Source organism: Hyla sarda, chromosome 2 (assembly GCF_029499605.1).
Source record: "Hyla sarda isolate aHylSar1 chromosome 2, aHylSar1.hap1, whole genome shotgun sequence".
NCBI lineage: Eukaryota > Metazoa > Chordata > Amphibia > Anura > Hylidae > Hyla > Hyla sarda.
Genome location: NC_079190.1, coordinates 255,201,119 through 255,221,566, shown reverse-complemented (window position 1 = coordinate 255,221,566; position 20,448 = coordinate 255,201,119). Strand labels below are relative to the sequence as shown.

The following is a 20,448-nucleotide window of genomic DNA, read 5'->3' as shown; positions in this document are numbered from 1 at the left end:
AAGCCAAAAGCAATACAGGGAAGCTCTAGAACAGGCAAAGGCTGTAGAAGACCTGCAGGTTTAGAATGAGGAGTCTTATCCTGGGCACAGAGCAAACAGGAACGGAAAAAATCAACGACATCCTGTCTTAAAGGAGATATCGAGTGGTGAAAAACTTATCCCCTATCCTAAGGATAGGGGGATAGTTTCAGATCGCATGTGGTTTGACAGCTGGGGCCCCCCGCGATCTCCTGTACGGGGCCCCGACAGCCCACGGGAAGGGGATGTGTTTTCCACTGCATGAAGCGATGGCTGACACGCCCCTCAATACAACTCGATGGCAGAGCTGGAGTGTGCCTTTGGCAATCTCTCTGTCATTGAGTTGTATTGAGGGGGCGTGTCGGCCGCAGCTTCGTGTGGTGGTCAACACGCGCTATCTGGCCAGCGAGCCGAGGCCCCATACAGGAGATCGTGGGGGGCCCCAGCGGTCGGACCCCCCGCGATCTGAAACTTATCCCCTATCCTTAGGATAAGGGATACGTTTTTCACCATTGAACTACCCCTTTGAACTAGGCCACCAATGTTGTCTGGAGATGAGCTGTAAGGACTTTCGAGTTCCAGAATGACCAGCCAGAAGAGAGGAATGGTCCCATTTCAAGACACGGAGTCTTATACGGGGAAGATCCTCGCCCCACGGTGATGGTCAAATAACTCAGAGATCAAGGGAAGACGGTGACTTTATTCAGTCCACGATAGTCAATGCAGGGACGCAGAGAACCCTCTTTTTTCTCTACAAAGAGCAATCCGGCTCCGGCAGGGGAAGATGACTTCCTGATATATCCTTTTTGAAGATTTTCTTGAATATATTTAGACACGGCCTGAGTTTCAGGAACAGACAGGGGGTAAATTCTTCCCCAAGGAGGAGTGGTCCCGGGCAATAAGTCTATAGGACAATCATAGGGACAATGAGGTGGCAATACTTGAGCTTGTTTCTCACTGAAGACGTCAACATAGTCCTGAAGAAATGAAGGCAAACCGGGCAGAGGAGTAAAAGGAGGCACCCACTTAGACTGACAAGTTTGAATGCAATGACTGTTGCAATAAAGTCCCCAACTGAGAACTTCTCCAGTTTTCCAATCCAGCTGTGGAGCATGGATTGCAACCAAGGAAGGCCAAGCAGGAGATGAGAGGTACAGTGAGGAAGTACATAGATGGACAAGTTCTCCTTATGCAAGACTCCGACCGGCATTGATATCGGTACAGCACAGTACAGTCCAGATTTTCTCCGTTAACTGTAGAGATGTACAAGGGCTTCAAAAGGCGAGACACCGGCAGATGATACCTATGTACTATGGAGGCATCAATAAAATTTCCCAAGGAACCAGAATCCAGGAAGGCAAGAACAGAAATAATCTCTTTAGAGGGTAGAGAAAGCTGAACCGACAAACTCAAGCGTGGAGAGGTGGTGTTCACACTGAGGGAGGCCTCTCCCACAAACCCTAGGAGCAAGTGTTTCCCTGTGACTGGTTGTACAGGACAATCTTTGAAGAAATGATCTGCACTGGCGCAGTAGAGACGGATTCTCAGCTCGACGGCGAGTTCTTTCCTTCAGAGTCAGGCGAGACCGATCCACCTGCATAGCCTCCACTGTGAGAGGCAATGTAGAAGGTTGCGGTGGTTGCTGGAAAACTAGTGCCAGGTGAGGAAAGAGCCAAGGTCGTGCAGACTCCCTTTCTTGATGTTGTTCCTCACGTCGCTCAGAGAAACGGATATCAATCCCGGAGGCCAGCTGTATAAGATCATTTAAGGTAGATAGCAATTCCCAGGCAGCAAGGACATCTTTATTATGGCTGGAGTCCTCTTTTGAAAGTGGCGCACAGAGATTAATTATTTCAGGATAACTCTGAAGCCAGGGTACGGAATCGAATGTCATATCTGCCCACAGAGGAGTAACCCTGAGAAAGGCTAAGCAAGGCCGGTTCAGCGGAAGAAGCTTGTGCAGGTTGTTCAAAAACACTTCAGAATTCCATTAGGAAAGCCTGAAGACTGCGATGAGTGGGTCACTGCAATCCCATAACGGAGTTGCCCATGCCCATGCCAGAGCCCTTCCAGTTAACAGACTGACAACAAAGCCCACCTTCGCTCGTTCCGTAGGTCACAAATCCACAGCAGGACTTGCCATCCCCTTCATACTTCTCGGGAAGTGACAAACGGAGCTTGGATCCTGTGGTGACTGCTGGAGTGGAAGGTATTACCGGAGCAGGAGGAGGCTGTGGCTGCTGCGGTTGTTGCTGGGCAGTAAGCTGCTGCTGCATCATGGCGGACAACTGGTTTAACTGCTTCACCTGCTGGGCCAACTTCTGCGACTGAAGAGCCACTATGATGGCGAGATCCGAATTCTCGGGCAGAGGTACCCCAGCGGGATCCATGGCCGGATCTTGCTGTAACGATGCTGGATGTGGATCCACTGACCTGAGTTGCTGATGACATGGTCCGTATTGGGGAGTGGGTCTTCACCAGAGCCCGCCACAAGGCAGGATGGATTTGCTGCAGCAGGCGACACCCAGGTCGCTACCCCTGATACGACTCGACCAAACAGCTGGTCGAGTCGCAGTACAGTAGGATGAGGCAGAGGCGTAGTCGGAGTTAGCAAAAGGTCAAGGCAGACGGCAAAGGTGCGTAGTCAAATAACGTAGCGGAAGGGTCAGAACACGGGCAAGGCAAACAGAGTGTGGAATGCGTAATCTTAGGCAATTGGCACTGAAGATCCATCAGGGAAGAGTGGGAGGTGCAGGGACTTATAGAATAGTGTCAGGTGTTTCACATAATTATGGGCGTACTGGCCCTTTAAATTTCAGAGCTCTGGCGCGCGCACACCCTAGGAAATGGGGATCATTGCACCGGAGCTGAGAGGCAGAGGAAGAAGCAGCAGAGGAGCGAGGTAAGTGTCTGGCTTGGATTCGCATGCGGGCACATCCCGCGATGCGAATCCCAGTCCCACCGGCAGCAGGGGAGAGGGGGACAGTGCGCTCATGGCCAGGGTAAGTGGCCAGGTGTAACAAGGAAACCCTGGAAGAGTAAGACAGAATCTATGAGCATAAAGAAAAATGACTTAACTTCTGCATTTGATTTTGATTTTAGCTGTAACTGTGGCAACATTTTCTAAAAATACATATAATTGCAAACGTTTCAAGTTACAATATAGGTGCCCAGATAATAGTTACCATGGGACATTGAAAAGGCACAAACAGGTATTTTAGGTTATGGATTTATTGCAGCACTTTAGAATTGATTAAGAAATGTGCCGGTGACATGAGGTCACTTATTCCTGCGGAGCTCTGAATGTGTGTATTTTAACAGACAGCAATTACATTTCTTAAGCACCCAAAATAAAATACATAAGAAAATACATACATAAGCTGTGATCATCTGCAAGGCTATATTCAGCAGGGCTATAAAATATGCTTGTAATGAATGATGTATTCTTGTATAGGGGATGTTCACATGTAGCAGATACACTGCCGGTTTGCTACAAATTTGTCAAGGGAAGTCAAAATCTTAATAAATAAATCTGCTACAAATCTTTAGCATCTCCAGAGTGTGGGGATATTTCCTTACTATAGTAGCATAGGACTGCGGGGGAATTAAAAACTGAATTTGCCACTTTTTTGGTTGACTAGATGGCGCAGCACACATTTTCAAAAGAATTTTGCCTTGTTCGCGCCATGTGAAATTTTTTTTCTTCTTTTTGTGTGACATGGCCTTTGGAAAGGGGTAAATGAGGGAACGGGGCTTAAACTGCGCAACATTTTCAAAAGTCTGAGCCAGAAGAAAATGAGATGGTGTAGAGTGAGAACACAGCATTTAAAATTATGTCACTTAAAATTATGTATAAAGTATAAACTAAAAATTTAAGCCAGCTCTGAGCCCTCTGCCCTTGGTGCTGAAAATGCACACATTTTTGTGAAAAAAAAAATAAAACATTGTTTCACAAAATCTGTGACTTGTAAAAAAAAATAAAAAATAAAAGATGCCACTCTCACAGCTGAGTAAATCTTCCCCCATGTGTTTTAAACTGTGTGTATTGAACAAAGGGAGGTATAAAAGGGAAGACAGATTTGGTGCTTCTAAGTGCTAATAATTTAATAACAGATGATGTACAGATGAGGGAAGCAAAATGTTCGTTCACTTGGAGATGTTGTACAGTGAGCATGATGTAGAAATGTCAGGTCCCAGAGGCTTACAATATCCAGCCATGTTTCACACAGTGGCACAGAGAGGCAAGCAAGTCTAAGGGACCAACATAGGCACAGAGCATTCAAAATATGCTAGTGTATCCTACTGGAATCATTTAGCTGTAACCAAACGTACAACTCAAAAGTAATGTGCAAATAAAAAGTTTCCAATAGTGAGCAGTCAGCTTGCAGCTGGGCCTCAATAACATGAGAGCCAGAAGTTGACTGTGCACATGAATCTACGTTCCTTTGCATCACTTTTGATAAGTGTCCTCTGTTGACCTAACCCGATCATTTGCCTCGCTATACCTAACTTTTAGCCGGTATAAAGCCAGTGCTGGCTAATAATACCTCCTTTGCAATTAGATGTGCGGTAGATTGATTTAGCCTGTAATAATATAGTCATGCAGTTCTTCTGATCACATTATTAGTTCAGCTAATTAAATCGCACATTTGACGAATGAATGTCACGCACGGCGATCTTCACACTTCACTTAATAGCACATCTTTAAAAATCCTAGAATTTAAGAAGGCAAAGCTGATAGAAGTGTAGAAAAAACAACCAAGAAAAAGGATATATGATTAATCACTCTCTGATTTGGTACTGTATAAGCCTGCCATAACCCTCTACTAAGTACATATACTACATATGTGTTTTTCTGCTTGTTAAAGAACCAGGAATCTAGGAACCAAACGGTGTAGCTAACTGCAAAAGGTTTAATAGTGATTTTTGTTTCTTCATATTAAAGGAGATCTGCAGCCCTAGACACGTATCCCTTATCCACAGGATAGGGTGTAAGTGTCTGATCACGGGGGGGTCCAAACGCTGGGACTCCCTACAATCACCTGTACAGGGCCCTGGCTCTGCTCACATGCCCCCTCAATGTATCTCTACCATGTATGGAGGGGGGCGTGTCCTCGACCTCAGAGAGGTGGAAGACGAGCCTTAGACGTGCAGAGCCACAGCAATGCCAGGTCCTCGTACAGGAGATCGTGGGGAGTCTGAAAATTATCCCCTATCCGCAGTACTCCTTTAACTCCTAACATCAAGGGCATATGTACCATGGGCAACTGCAATGGAGCTACTGGAGGTTGGATGCATAATGAATAAAGAGGCATCCCCTCTACACAGCCAACACTTTATCCAATGCAGATGTTGGGAGTCATCAAGGATCACGTAAAGAAGGTGAGGTTACACAAGCAGCAAGCACTCCTGTCCCAGTTGGGTAGAGGTGTGGTAGTGACCATAAATCACCAGAAATTAACACCATTTTCATATTTTACTTATACATTCATATTTTAGATAGCATCTGCACAACTACAAACAGATATGTATATGCTGGATACAGTGCATCAATATGAAGCCTAATCGGCATGATCTACTTACCCTGTCAACAAAATCGGCTCATGACATACTTTGTTACTGTTTGTCATATATGTAGTATTTTCAATGTTATGATTATTGTTGTAAAATATAACTTAAATGTACAATGGCATTGAGGCAATTGGGTTTGTATCCTGTGGAAAGACCTTCTGAGATGCAACTCATCGCAGCTATGTAAATGTCAAGAGGTAAGGTGAAGGCAGATGTAGAAAAATATATATTTTTAAAATCAAGTGGTCTTTATTATACTGGAAGTAGAAGGTGGACACATTTCTTTCTAACAGTTTAAAGTGTTACTGTCAAAAAATAAAACTTTTGAAGAATCACAAAGACATGTCAAAAGTTTTGATCAATTTGGGTCTCAGTGCTAAGACGCCCACTCACCTGTAGATAGATGGAAGAAGTGGGCAATGCCTTCTCCACAGATCGGCACTCAGTCCGACTCATTGAAAGAGATAGGCTCTATAGACTTATAATGGAGCCCATGTCCTGCAATGAGATAGATTGAGAACTGAATGCTGAGACTGCAATTTTTCCAAATGGCACAAATGCTTGAGATGTGTTTGTCTTGTCCAAATTTAGTTGAAAATTAGTATGTGTATTTTTCTTCTCTTACTCTATCTCTTCCAGCAATTCCAACTCAGCAAATTGGGTATGATGGTTTTTTGTGTTACATAGAAACTGGCAAGTAGGAAAGTTATGTACGAATATAGTGTTCATGACAAAGGCCTGTGGATGTACGATAACAAGTATGCTTTTTCAAACATTACCAGAGAGATTTATAACAATTTTAGTTTTTTTTTTTTTATAGAAACCTTCGAAAAGTTCTGTTGCTGCTCATTTACTAAGCTGTTTCCATGTCTTGATAGGTGATCAAGTTGACATTTGAAGAATTTGAGCTGGAAAGAGGGTATGACACTCTGACCGTCGGAGATGGGGGAAAGGCAGAGGACCAAAAGTCTGTACTCTATGTGTAAGTAAACTGGATTCATTAATAATGTTATTCTTCAAAAAATGTGCTGTTCTTTATCAAAAGATCAGTAGTATATTAATAAAGAGTGGTAAAACATCAGTTTGTTTTGATCTTGTCGTATTTGATGTCTTTTCCAACAGACTGACGGGTGCTAGCGTTCCTGATCTGATAGTGAGCTCCAACCACCAGATGTGGCTTCTCTTCAGGACTGACTCTTCAGGGAGTAGCTTGGGTTTTAAGGCTTCTTATGAAGGTAAGCGAGATTTCTCATAAGTGCAATGTGTACACAGATGTTTCACCATATGTAGCATCCGCTCTATTCAGCATCTAGAGAAAAGAATCGACATGCCTCTAAACACAAAGAACATTCAATCCAGTACACAATGGTCTTATTTTTCATCCTTGCTCTATTCTTAGCAGATCTACTATGTGACTTAGAGTCCTCTATCTTTCTTGTTGAATCAGAAGGTGTGTTGGAGTTCTTCTATATTCTGTTACGTACTTTCAAAAAAGAAGATTTTAAATAGAAAACTACTACTACTTAAATGTTCAGTTTGCTGCAACTTATAATATGAAGCATTAACATAGAACTTATTTCAACATCTTACTTTTTCTCTCATACACATAGCTAGAGTATCTATAGAATAGGAAATAGTATATGCTGTTTTGCTATATTTCTGTTTGCACCAGGAAGGCATTTTTTTTTTAGGAATTTTGCTTAAGTCTATGCATATATGGCCAAAGAGGTTGCATAGCTTACTGCAGTATACATTTAGGGTTTGGTATGGGCAAAAAGGAACTAGAGTATGTTTATTTCAATGAGGGCCAAACCACTTTTGGTTCACTCCTGACAAAAATACAGAAACAGATAGGTCGGCACTGTAGTGGGGGCGGGGTCCATGGATAGCAATGCAAATGGACACAATAAATCCTGGGATTTCTTCTATCTCTCCGGACATAAGTCTTCTTAACTCTTAGTAGTAGTGATCCCAGAGATAGGAACTTCACTAGTTAGAATGTTACATCATATCCTAGTAATATGCCATGACGTTGTAAGATGCCCTGAGTGTAGATTTATACCAAGTACATCTTGAGTATAAGTATAAAACCTTTAGTTTTAATAAGTAAAAGTTTCAAGATAAAGCAAACATAACATTGCTCGAGGCAGCATTGCTGGCATCTTCACACTGTCTTAAATATAAAGGATCCCAGTACTTGCAAACCACTATTACCCCCTTAGGGTAATGGTGGCTTAATGTTTTTTCTGTAAATCTATACAGCTAACTCTTTGACTGTCAAGAAAACAGCATATATATTGGCTAAATGTTTACTCTAGGCAGTCGACATACAATACAGCATTAATACTTATTCCCAGTTGAGTTGCGCTTTACCCATAAATATAAGCAATTTTATTGTAGAAAAGCTGTTCTTTGACAAAAGAACCAACTAACACTCAATATAAAGGCTGATTTGACAGTCATAGGTATTAAAAATAAAATATTCAATCATTTATAGTCAGTTGAAAATTACATATTGAAACTGGATTATTGGACTGGTGGTCTTATGAGAAACGTCTGTTGTATTCTGCATTAACAAAACACAATGCAGTAAGTGGGATCAAAAGGGACAAGGATACTTACTTTAGTAAACATTGTCAGGGACAGTGAAGCATTTCTACTTTACTGCTAAAAATTGAGAATCAAATAGTTTAGTATATTAAAACTAACAAAAGAGCCAAAGATTAAGATGTAACCTCTAGTTTTTTATTTAAATATTTAGTTCATAAAGCATTTTGTGTCTACCTTTAACACACACATTTTTCTACTCTTGAAAAAGGTAAAATCAGTAAAATAGTATACTGTATGTTAACAGATGCTGAAAACAAATCCTTTTTCCCATCGACTTTCATAAGATTTATATATATATATATATATATATATATATATATATATATATATATCCAAATAGAATGGAGAAGCCCCGTGGTGAAGGATTCCAGATCCACGTGGGTGCACAGCTCTGGGAATAGACCCTTTCCCACGTAATATATAGAAAAAGGTAGATGCAGCACTCCAACTTGAGTGAAATTGAAAAGGATTTATTCACACATCTGTGCAGGCGATGTTTCGGCTCAACAATAGAGCCTTTCTCAGGCATGCTTGAGAAAGGCTCTATTATTGAGCCGAAACGTCCCCTGCACATATGTGTGAATAAATCCTTTTCAGCCGCATCTACCTTTATATATATATATATATATATATATATATATATATATATACATATACATACACATTCCAAAGCAGGAAGCGGCACTCCAAATTGCAAAAAGCAGTGTGTTTATTCACCCATCAAGTCAATGCGACGTTTCAGCCTCACAATGAGGCCTTTCTCAAGCAGTGTATCTGTGTTACATCACTTCCTTATATATCATCAGAAGTAGTGACATCATCAATTAATTTGCATCAATTAAATAGTGCAACATACAAATACAAGTGTACAAATACATTAGTGTCTCAATAAATATATTACAAGTGTATACAATATCCATATACAACATATACAAGTGCCGATCATCATTTCCACAAATATATACCAATAAGTGCGGCATGTAAACAAATATACACGTCATCCAAGGAGGTGGTCCCCCACCTTCAAATTGATGTGTCTCACCTCTGATTCGCCACTTCACCCATGCGTCCTCTGTTTGTAAACAAATCGGGTGCGCAAGTCAGGAAGTGCGCTGTTTCATAGTGCGCTCTTCAGTGACTTCACAAGTCCCGGTCTCTGTATGCGCCCAGCGCATGCGCATTAGGCAAAAATGACCTATGTCTCCATGTAGGATGTGGGCAAGGCAATAACACACAAGCGGTGCGCACAATCTATGTGTGATCATTCATGGGCCATCTTGGGACAGGGCAAATAGCCCATACATCATTATGATTGCCCAGAACATTCTGCCTAAATACACCAAACAAGCAGAACGTTAGGCAAAACGTTCTGGGCAATCATGATGGTGTATGGGCTATTTGCCCTGTCTCAAGATGGCCAATGAATGATCGCACATAGAGTGTGCGCACCACTTGTGTTATTGCCTTGCCCACATCCTACATGGAGACATAGGTCATTTTTGCCTAATGCGCATGCACTGGGCGCATACAGAGACCGGGACTTGGGAAGTCACTGAAGAGCGCACTATGAAACAGCGCACTTCCTGACTTGCGCACCCGATTAGTTTACAAACAGAGGACGCATGGGTGAAGTGGCGAATCAGAGGTGAGACACATCAATTTGAAGGTGAGGGACCACCTCCTTGGATGACGTGTATATTTGTTTACATGCCGCACTTATTGGTATATATTTGTGGAAATGATGATCGGCACTTGTATATGTTGTATATGGATATTGTATACTCTTGTAATATATTTATTGAGACACTAATGTATTTGTACACTTGTATTTGTATGTTGCACTATTTAATTGATGCAAATTAATTGATGATGTCACTAATTCTGATGATATATAAGGAAGTGATGTAACACAGATACACTGCTTGAGAAAGGCCTCATTGTGAGGCTGAAACGTCGCATTGACTTGATGGGTGAATAAACACACTGCTTTTTGTAATTTGGAGTGCCGCTTCCTGCTTTGGAATTTACGTTGGAAGGTTTGGAGTTTGAACCTGTATAAGCTGAGCACACACCTGGGACTTGAAATCCATTGATACAGTGCCGGTTCCCTACTGTTTTTTGACTATATATATATATATATATATATATATATATATATATATACACATATATATATATATATATATATATATATATATATGGAACAGGAAAAAAAGGGATGAAACAGAAAGTAGTGAAATGCAGACAAAATGATATTTGTCTTATTACATCATAGAAGTCATTGTTCATGCATATGTTTCTAACCTTTGTTAGAGAATACAAACATGAACATAAAACGCAGTGTGAACACACCCTAACTCTTTTGTAATATTTTGCATACTATTTTGTGAGGTCCATTGCAAAGGGGGCTTGTCGTTTCCCCGACTTGCAATGCCTTGTATACTGCCGTTCTTTCCTAGCTACACCCTTGCTGCAACACTCTACAGTTTACAGATACAAGTATGGACAGTCTAAAACAAAAGTAGCTGGTCCTGTCTCTTCTTAAGTTAGTTGAATGAGAACCCATAACCTAAATTAGATGTAAATAATACCAGTATACAAGACTCACACTGTTCTTTAAACCTTATTTTCCACCATTTTTATTTAGCCACTTTGGGAGTCATTTATTAAAAAGTGCATTATATATTTCACCTGTGCGATGCACTAGTGTGCGCCAGATGCAGCTGGTCGACATTGATACCTGTGTCATTTGATAAATGCTGCCTAATGTTTATGGAGCTAATGCGGAACGTACCTGTCAGTCAGTCCAGGTCGGCTGCCTGCTCCTTTTGCCAGGTGGAGTGATCATTGCACAAAACAGTGCAATAAAGGTTGCACGTCATAATCAGTGCATAAACTGTGTGCCTAGGAAACTATGCTCAAATCATGTCTACAAAACACCGACTGGACTCGCCAACTCTGTGTGCACAACATCGTAAATATATAAGTCGATTAGAGCCTTGATAAATTACTTTATGTTTTCCTCTTTACGGCTTAGAATGAGGCTCAAAAAAGATGTGCGGCCATAGCTTCCTACTGCCGGACAGTTTTAAAACAACACAACAAAGCTACACCATTTTGTTTTACATTTATTAGCAATATAAAATAATATTTGAGAAACAGATAATACAGAAGTCTGTACTGCTTAGATGGTGACATCTTCATGGAAAGTGTGCTTGACAAAGATAGACAGTCACAAGGCTCATAAAGCAAAAGTGTCCACAATGCTTACAGTAAAAATAAGACTAGCTCCTGTAAAAAGGAAGATAAACCAGTGGCTAAAGTTTAAAGACAGGTAGGAAATGTTATTTTTGTCCGTCAGTTACTTTATCAGGCTCCGGAAATTCACTATTGCCCTAGGATAACATCTCAATTTATTAGGTTCGCTCATTCTAATCAGAATTAATTCTGCTCTACCCATTGCTCCTTTTGATTCCTCTTAAATGTGAACGGCAGCCCTAATGAATTCAGCCGTGGTGACTGTCGGAGCGCCTCGCGTTTATTTTATTATTTTTTTGTAGTTTGAGTTACTAATCTCCTGTAACCAGATTGTAGGGAGGGGACGAGCCATTGGCATTTCCTAGGCTTAGAACTTAATTCCTCAGATGTTCTTTTAATCTTGGATATAAAACAAATATAAAAGGCGCAGATAATTAATGACTGTCTCTTATTTCCCCGCACAAGGTATAGGGGAAGCATTTTCTCTCCTGTAAACTAGAAAAAGCAGGTGTCTTAACCCTGAAGAGAATGGAGATCCTGGTTATTTGAAGCAGTGTATCTCCTCTTGAAGGCATCTGATTCTGATAATGATCCGTTTAATAGCTTTATAAAGACATAAAGACTTCAGCCAGTGCCTCTTACATTCAACAATCTTTCTGCAAACGAATAGATAGGTTCTTCCAACAACCATTTTCCAACTTTTTTAGCATAGATTCGTAAATGGTAAAGCTGTATTTACATTTTTATTTTTAAAGAATAGTTAAATTTATAACTGCAATTAAAAAAGGCATAACAGCAAAACCACCATAAAAATTATTGTGTGAAAAAAGCCTAAAACATAAAGGCTATAGACACATTTATACAAAATACTGAATACTGAATACAAAATAAAGTCACTTCTCAAATAGTCTTCATTAAAAATTTCCAATCATATTAAATCTGACAAGTGTGTGTAAGTCTTTCACCTTTTCAGGTCAGAGAGCTGTGTCTGCTTCTAATGGGGTTCCTACTTCCCCCTTCTTTCTCTAGGGAGGAGGAGGAGAGTGCACACATCATCTCAGAGTGTGGAGGGTTGGGAGAGCATACATGAAGGGCACATCACACATAAAAGGCAGTAATAAGGGGGAGAATCACATAGGCTGTGTACATTTGTAAGTAGAAAGCTGAGCTCCCAGAACTAACTCTAGCCTACTAAAAACATAGACCTACCTTTTCAACTCAAGGTAAACAACAAATATATGTAAAATAAAATTCCATGTCAAAATTGGCATAGCCTTAAAGAGCAAATTATATGTAATGGACAGGACTGAGATCACTGATCATCCTCATCTTTCAGTCATGCCTAGAATTCCTTTAGCTGAGAAGCAAAAGAGTAAGGCAGTTAAATAATTAAGATGAATAAGCCACTCAGGCTATAGAAAGCTTAGTGGCAATATTATGGGACTTGTAAAGGCTGCCATTCACTTTATAACTATTGGCTGACTGTTCATATGCTCTCTATACATGTGAACGTTCAGCATGGCCAAACATTTATGCTTTCTCTATTATACGGATTAGCTCTCAGAACAATACGGTTGCGCGGTAAAAAAAACAACACACTCAACATTTCTCTCTACCGAAATTATCTGTTGCTGAACCTGCTTAAGTTGGTGAGTTTAGTAGACTTTAAATGGGTACTCTGGCCCTAATACATCTTATCCCCTATCCAAAGGATAGGGGATAAGATGTCTGATCGCGGAGGTCCCGCCGCTGGGGACCTCCGCTATCTGTCTTTATGCACCCACCTTTTTGAGCTATCCACAGTGCTGGAGGTTTCCCAGTGTGTAGCGTGACGACCACAGGGCCAGAATATTGTGACGTCATGACTCCGCCCACATGTGACATCACGCCCCACCACTCAATGCAAGTCTATGGGAGGGGGCGTGACAGCAGGCGGCGGGACCCCCGCCATCCGACATCTTATCCCCTATCCTTTGGATAGGGGATAAGATGTATTAGGGCCAGAGTACCCTTTTAATATGAAGTGTATGGGCACCTTAATAATTGCTACTAATGCTTGCCACCCTGCTTCAGATATACTGTATACTGTAAATATATGATGAAGATAACTTGAAAACAACAGAATATAATAAGATTTCACTTGTATTTCAAGCGCAAGTCCAAAGTTGAGAGACAGAGCCCTATTCTGATGAATGGTTTTCATGTGCAGAACTTCGCTGAGAATGTTACGGTGGCCTAAGCAACTATAACGGTCAGAATAACCCGAGTCTCCCCACACTGATGCTGAAGATCGTGTAGGCTCACAACTTTGGACTTGCGCTTTAAAGGGAAAGTGTCACCGTTTGAATTTTTTTATGAATAAAAATATTCTATCAACATAGAGCACTTAATTTATGAATTTAGTTTTAGGACAATGTAGTTTTAATGTTATTTATTATTAAAGTATGTACTGGGACTGCCATTACTGTAGCCTCTTTGTGGTGTGTCACTTCACAGCACCTACACAGTTGCTTTTTGGCAGGCACAGGGCATAAAAAAGTTAAGACTGAGAGTGTCTCATAGATAAGCATGGGCTACTTGCTGCATATGTGCATAGCACAGGCTAGGTGGAGCGAGCGCCATTTTCTTGAAGTACCTGAGGAGCAGTGGCCTATCAAGATACATCTAGTCTATTATTTACCACTCTTCAGACACCAACAAAATGGTGACAGAGGAATTGAAAAACTACAAACCCTCTCCCCCCTTGCACATAGACAGATGAGGAAGGTAGACGGGCAAGGTCTAGTTTGCAGCTGCCAAGTTGCTTGCTTTCACCAGATTCCTCATGTTTGCTCCCTCTGCTGGTCAACAGTGGGAGATATGACAAGTTATTTAAAATGTTTCATATTTTGTTACAAGTACATTTAAAAACAATATATTTCCCAAAATATTTTAGAAAAATGAAAAAAATTATTTAACCTCTAAAAAAAAAATTTAAAAAAAATCACATTTGGTGACATATTCCCTTTAAGGAGGAATTTTAAGTTTTTAGGGTAAAAGAGCAAAATGACTGCTGCTACAGCAATTTTTTTTACTGTGTACAGCTTTTACTGTTGTCATGTCGAAATAAATGGCTTATGACAGAGATATTAAATATTTAACGCATAATGTGATAAACAAATAGTGTTTTCCATAGAAGTATAAATGCTTCTGTTGCATTATTCATCCTGATTGTTTTGGAATGCTATAAATAATATTGATTGTTAGAGATGACAGGTATGTGACTGATAGATAAACTGGTCGATCACTGCACACACATCGGTATTGATAGGTGCGGAGTGGCATTTTATTCATATGGACTGTTCTCAAGATTTCTTTCTCGTTATTTTTATCATCACTCTCGCTACTTCTATAATTCTGGCAGATTATCCAAATAGCATCCAGGTCCACATGCTATAGGCGTGCCACCTCCAGAGTTGTTTCCTGAGAGCCTGACCTGCCTAATGGATGTTTGCTGAATATTTAAAGGGCATTTCTGTCTAATGTGTTCTCCCAACTCATCCCCTCCCCACTTTTCCAATCTTTCCCTGCTGATGGCTGGTGCTGAACTCTATGAACAGAACAATTTAATGGAGTGCAAGCTAAAGGACAGGGTGGAAATAATGTGTATACAGCGTTAGCCATGAATTAGCAGTTGCAGAGGAGGGGATGGTTCCTGTTAACCCACTGGATGCTAAAAAGGAGAATAAACTAGTTTGCGGTTGTGATTGACAGCATAAAACATATGAAGCAGCATTACATAGAGGCCTATAATAGCTTACAAAATATCAGGCAAGCATTACATAGAGGCCTATAATAGCTTACAACATATCAGGCAGCATTACATAGAGGCCTATAATAGCTTACAACTTATCAGGCAGCATTACATAGAGGCCTATAATAGTGTACAACATATCAGGCAGCATTACATAGAGACCTATAATAGCTTACAACATATCAGGCAGCATTACATAGAGGTCTATAATAGCATACAACATATCAGGCAGCATTACATAGAGGCCTATAATATCTTACAAAATATCAGGCAGCATTACATAGAAGCCTATAATAGCTTACAACTTATCAGGCAGCATTACATAGAGGTCTATAACAGCTTACAACATATCAGGCAGCATTACATAGAGGCCTATAATAGCTTACAACATATAAGGCAGCATTACATAGAGGCCTATAATAGCTTACAACATATCAGGCAGCATTACATAGAGACCTATAATATTTTACAACACATCAGGCAGCATTACATAGAGACCTATAATATCTTACAACACATCAGGCAGCATTACATAGAGGCCTATAATATCTTACAACATATCAGGCAAGCATTACATAGAGGCCTATAATAGCTTACAACATATCAGGCAGCATTACATAGAGGCCTATAATAGCTTACAACTTATCAGGCAGCATTACATAGAGGCCTATAATAGTTTACAACATATCAGGTAGCATTACACAGAGACCTATAATAGCTTACAACATATCAGGCAGCATTACATAGAGGTCTATAATAGCTTACAACATATCAGGCAGCATTACATAGAGGCCTATAATATCTTACAAAATATCAGGCAGCATTACATAGAGGTCTATAATAGCTTACAACATATCAGGCAGCATTACATAGAGACCTATAATAGCTTACAACATATTAGGCCGCATTACATAGAGACCTATAATAGCTTACAACATATCAGGCAGCATTACATAGAGGCCTGTAATAGCTTACAACACATCAGGCAGCATTACATAGAGGCCTATAATAGCTTACAACTTATCAGGCATCATTATATAGAGGCCTATTATAGCTTACAACATATCATGCAGCATTACATAGAGACCTATAATAGCTTACAACATATCGGGCAGCATTACATAGAGGCCTTTAATATCTTACAACTTATCAGGCAGCATTACATAGAGGCCTATAATAGTTTACAACATATCAGGCACCTTTACATAGAGGCCTATAATATCTTACAACATATCAGGCAGCATTACATAGAGGCCTATAATATCTTACAACATATCAGGCAGCATTACATAGAGGCCTATAATATCTTACAACATATCAGGCAGCATTAAATAGAGACCTATAATATTCTACAACATATCAGGCAGCATTACATAGAGGCCTATAATAGCTTACAACATATCAGGCAGCATTACATAGAGGCCTATAATATCTTACAACATATCAGGCAGCATTAAATAGAGACCTATAATATCCTACAACATATCAGGCAGCATTACATAGAGGCCTATAATAGCTTACAACATATCAGGCAGCATTACATAGAGGCCTATAATAGCTTACAACATACCAGGCAGCATTACATAGAGGCCTATAATATCTTACAACATATCAGGCAGCATTAAATAGAGACCTATAATATCCTACAACATATCAGGCAGCATTACATAGAGGCCTATATTAGCTTACAACATATCAGGCAGCATTACATAGAGACCTATAATAGCTTACAACATATCAGGCAGCATTACATGGAGGCCTATATTAGCTTACAACACATCAGTCAGCATTACATAGAGGCCTATATTAGCTTACAACACATCAGGCAGCATTACATAGAGGCATATATTAGCTTACAACATATCAGGCAGCATTACATAGAGGCCTATAATATCTTACAACACATCAGGCAGCATTACATAGAGGCCTATAATATCTTACAACATATCAGGCAGCATTACATAGATGCCTATAATATCTTACAACATATCAGGCAGCATTACATAGAGGCCTATATTAGCTTACAACACATCAGGCAACATTACATAGAGGCATATATTAGCTTACGACATATCAGGCAGCATTACATAGAGGCCTATAATATCTTACAACACATCAGGCAGCATTACATGGAGGCCTATAATAGCTTACAACATTTCAGGCAGCATTACATAGATGCCTATAATATCTTACAACATATCAGGCAGCATTACATAGAGGCCTATATTAGCTTACAACACATCAGGCAGCATTACATAGAGGCCTATAATATTTTACAACTTATCAGGCAGCATTACATAGAAGCCTATAATATCTTACAACATATCAGGCAGCATTACATAGTGGCCTATATTAGCTTACAACATATCAGGCAGCATTACATAGAGGCCTATAATATCTTACAACATATCAGGCAGCATTACATAGAGGCCTATAATATCTTACAACATATCAGGCAGCATTACATAGAGGCCTATAATATCTTACAACATATCAGGCAGCATTACATAGAGGCCTATATTAGCTTACAACATATCAGGCAGCATTACATAGAGGCCTATAATATCTTACAACACATCAGGCAGCATTACATAGAGGCCTATATTAGCACACAATGGTATCACTGAAGTAAATCGTAATAAGTTACCTTTTTTTAGGTGTTACAGTAATTAGTACTCCAGCCTGAAACATGACACCTTTATGGTAAGGGACTATGTGCTGCATGTGGCAGATTGTTATTTAAGTGCTTGACGCGTTCATATCTGATATTTTGCCACCAAAATACTGACTCCATGTGGCCTCCTGAGGTTACAGTAAAAGAAAAACTTTATTTGCTGCCATCTACAGTTCATCATTGGAAAATGCAGCACAGCATTGATCATATGAAACATAGTGAATTCTGTTAAACATAAGTACAGTGCTTTTTCACTTCACTGTCATTTATTCATATGTTAAAATGAGCAGTCAGCGCTATGCAATTTTTGGTAATCTCACATGAAAACCTCCAATACCATTTAATTTTAATCATTATTTTTTACTAATATCAGAAGTGGTATTTTCATATTACACTTAAATTGAAAGGGAACATTGGGTACTCCTTTAAGAATGACAATTAGGATAATCATGCATATATCCCAAAGACTAATTCATTTCTTAGAATTTCATTAGCAGGGCCCTTAATCCTAGCTGACGGAAAGTTTCAAGAAGAAAATGTTCTGAGGTGCTGATATTTTGACTACGTTAGCGAGCGCCTTACCCCTTATCCTATTTTCTGTAGCCCCTATTTGATCCTTGTATGAAAGATTGTTAGAAAAGAAAGACGAATAAAAAAGCATCAAGCTTTGAAAACAGTTTGTTTGATCCCTGTTTAGAAATGTGTCAAAAGTACTTGCTCAAGTTTGCTTGACATCTCCCTAACTCTTTCTTTAATGGGCCTTGGTTGAAGCTACATAGAAATCATTGTATTTAGAAACTGAATATATATATATATATATATATATATATATATATATATATATATATATCTCATATCTATCTATCTATATTAACCACTTAAGGCCTTAGGACGTATGAGTACGTCCTAAGTCCGGTCCCTGTCTATAACGTGGGGTCATAGCGGGATGGTCCCGGCGCCTACTCGCAGCCGGGACCCGCAACTCGTTTGGCCATGCCCTATTAACCCTTCCGATGCGGCGCTCAAAGCTGAGCGCCGCATCGAAAGTGAAAGTTAATGCTTCCCGGCTGCTCAGTCGGGCTGATCGGGGTCATCGCAATAAAATGGTGATGCCCCGATCAGCTACCCAGGAGAGAAGAAGGTCCCTACCTTCTTCTGTCGGTGTCCCGGCTCTGATTGATTGCTCCATGCCTGAGTTACAGGCTGGAGCAATCAACCGCCGATTACACAGCTTGTTCCCATGCAATGGCAAGGCAACAATCTGTGTATGCAATCAGCCATTGCAAGCTCATAGGTCCCTATAGGAGCTATGAGCTCGCAAAAAAAAAAAATAAGTGAAAAAAAAAAAAGTTAACCCTTTCAGGTATTCCCTTCTGAATTAAAAGTTTAAATCACCCGGCATTTCCTAGTAACAAAATAAAACATATGTGGTATCACCGCGTGCGGAAATGTCCGAATTATAAAAATATACCGCTTATAAAACTGCACGTTCAATGGCGTACGCGCAAAAAAATTCCAAAGTCCAAAATTGTGCATTTTTTGCATACAAAAAAAGTGTATAAAAAGTGATCAAAAAGTCTGATCAGGACAAAAATGGTACCGCTAAAAACTTCAGATCACAAAGAAAAAATTAGCCCTCATAGCGCCCTGAACACAGAAAAATTTAAAAGTTATAGGGTTCAGAATATGACAATTTTAAACGTATACATTTTCCTGCATGTATTTATGATTTTTTTTCTGAAGTAATACAAAATCAAACCTATACAAGCAGGGTATCATTTTAACCGTATGGACCTACAGAAGAAAGGTAAGGTATCATTTTTACCGAAACATATACTGCGTAGAAACGGAAGCCCCCAAAATTTACAAAATGGCATTTTTTCTTCAAGTTTGTCGCACAATGAATTTTTTCCCATTTCGCTGTGGATTGTTTGGTAAAATGACTAATGTTACTGTAAAGTAGAATTGGTGGCACAAAAAATAAGCCGCAATACAGATTTTTAGGTGCAAAATTGAAAGGGTTATGATTTTTTAAAGGCAAGGAGGAAAAAACGAAAATGCGAAAATGTGAAATCGCTCAGTCCTTAAGGGGTTAAAGGGAATTTGTAAGCTGTATTTGCTGCTAGGAGCTGCAGATACCATTGAATAGCTGTATAGCTGTTAGGGTATAAAAGCCAAAGCAAACTTCACCTTTCCCAAAACTGATGGTGGTTGTTGAACTTATAAAGTCACTTATAAACTTATAAAGTTCACAGCCGTGTCAAAGAGGCGGAGCCAAATAGCATGAATACCAACACCTTGCAAACCTCCTTACTCGTTCTCAGCTCCCTGCCTCTCCTTGACTAGTAGTGTGAAATTTATAGTCAAGGAGGGGCCAAGAGGTGAGGAAGAGCAAGTTGTGGCACTTAAAGGGGTTATCCAATTTCCTTTTTTCCTCATCACCTTCTAAAAAATCATAAAGATTTCAATTATGCACCTACAGACTCACGTGAGGGCTTATTTTTTGTGCCACCAATTGTAATTT

The 20,448-nt window shown here is 39.9% G+C and overlaps 1 protein-coding gene across 2 annotated transcripts in view; it reads left to right on the top strand.

Moving 5' to 3' along the window:
* CSMD2 (CUB and Sushi multiple domains 2) overlaps window positions 1–20,448 on the top strand; it is a 1,018,208-nt gene that overhangs the window by 733,856 nt on the left and 263,904 nt on the right. Inside the window, exons 11-12 of one of the 2 annotated variants that reach the window (XM_056557006.1) lie at window positions 6,468–6,571; window positions 6,712–6,824. The exons of the other annotated variant lie outside the window; for it this stretch is intronic. Coding sequence (XP_056412981.1) covers window positions 6,468–6,571; window positions 6,712–6,824 — 217 coding nt within the window. The remainder of the gene's footprint in view (window positions 1–6,467; window positions 6,572–6,711; window positions 6,825–20,448) is intronic. 2 annotated transcript variants of the gene reach the window in all.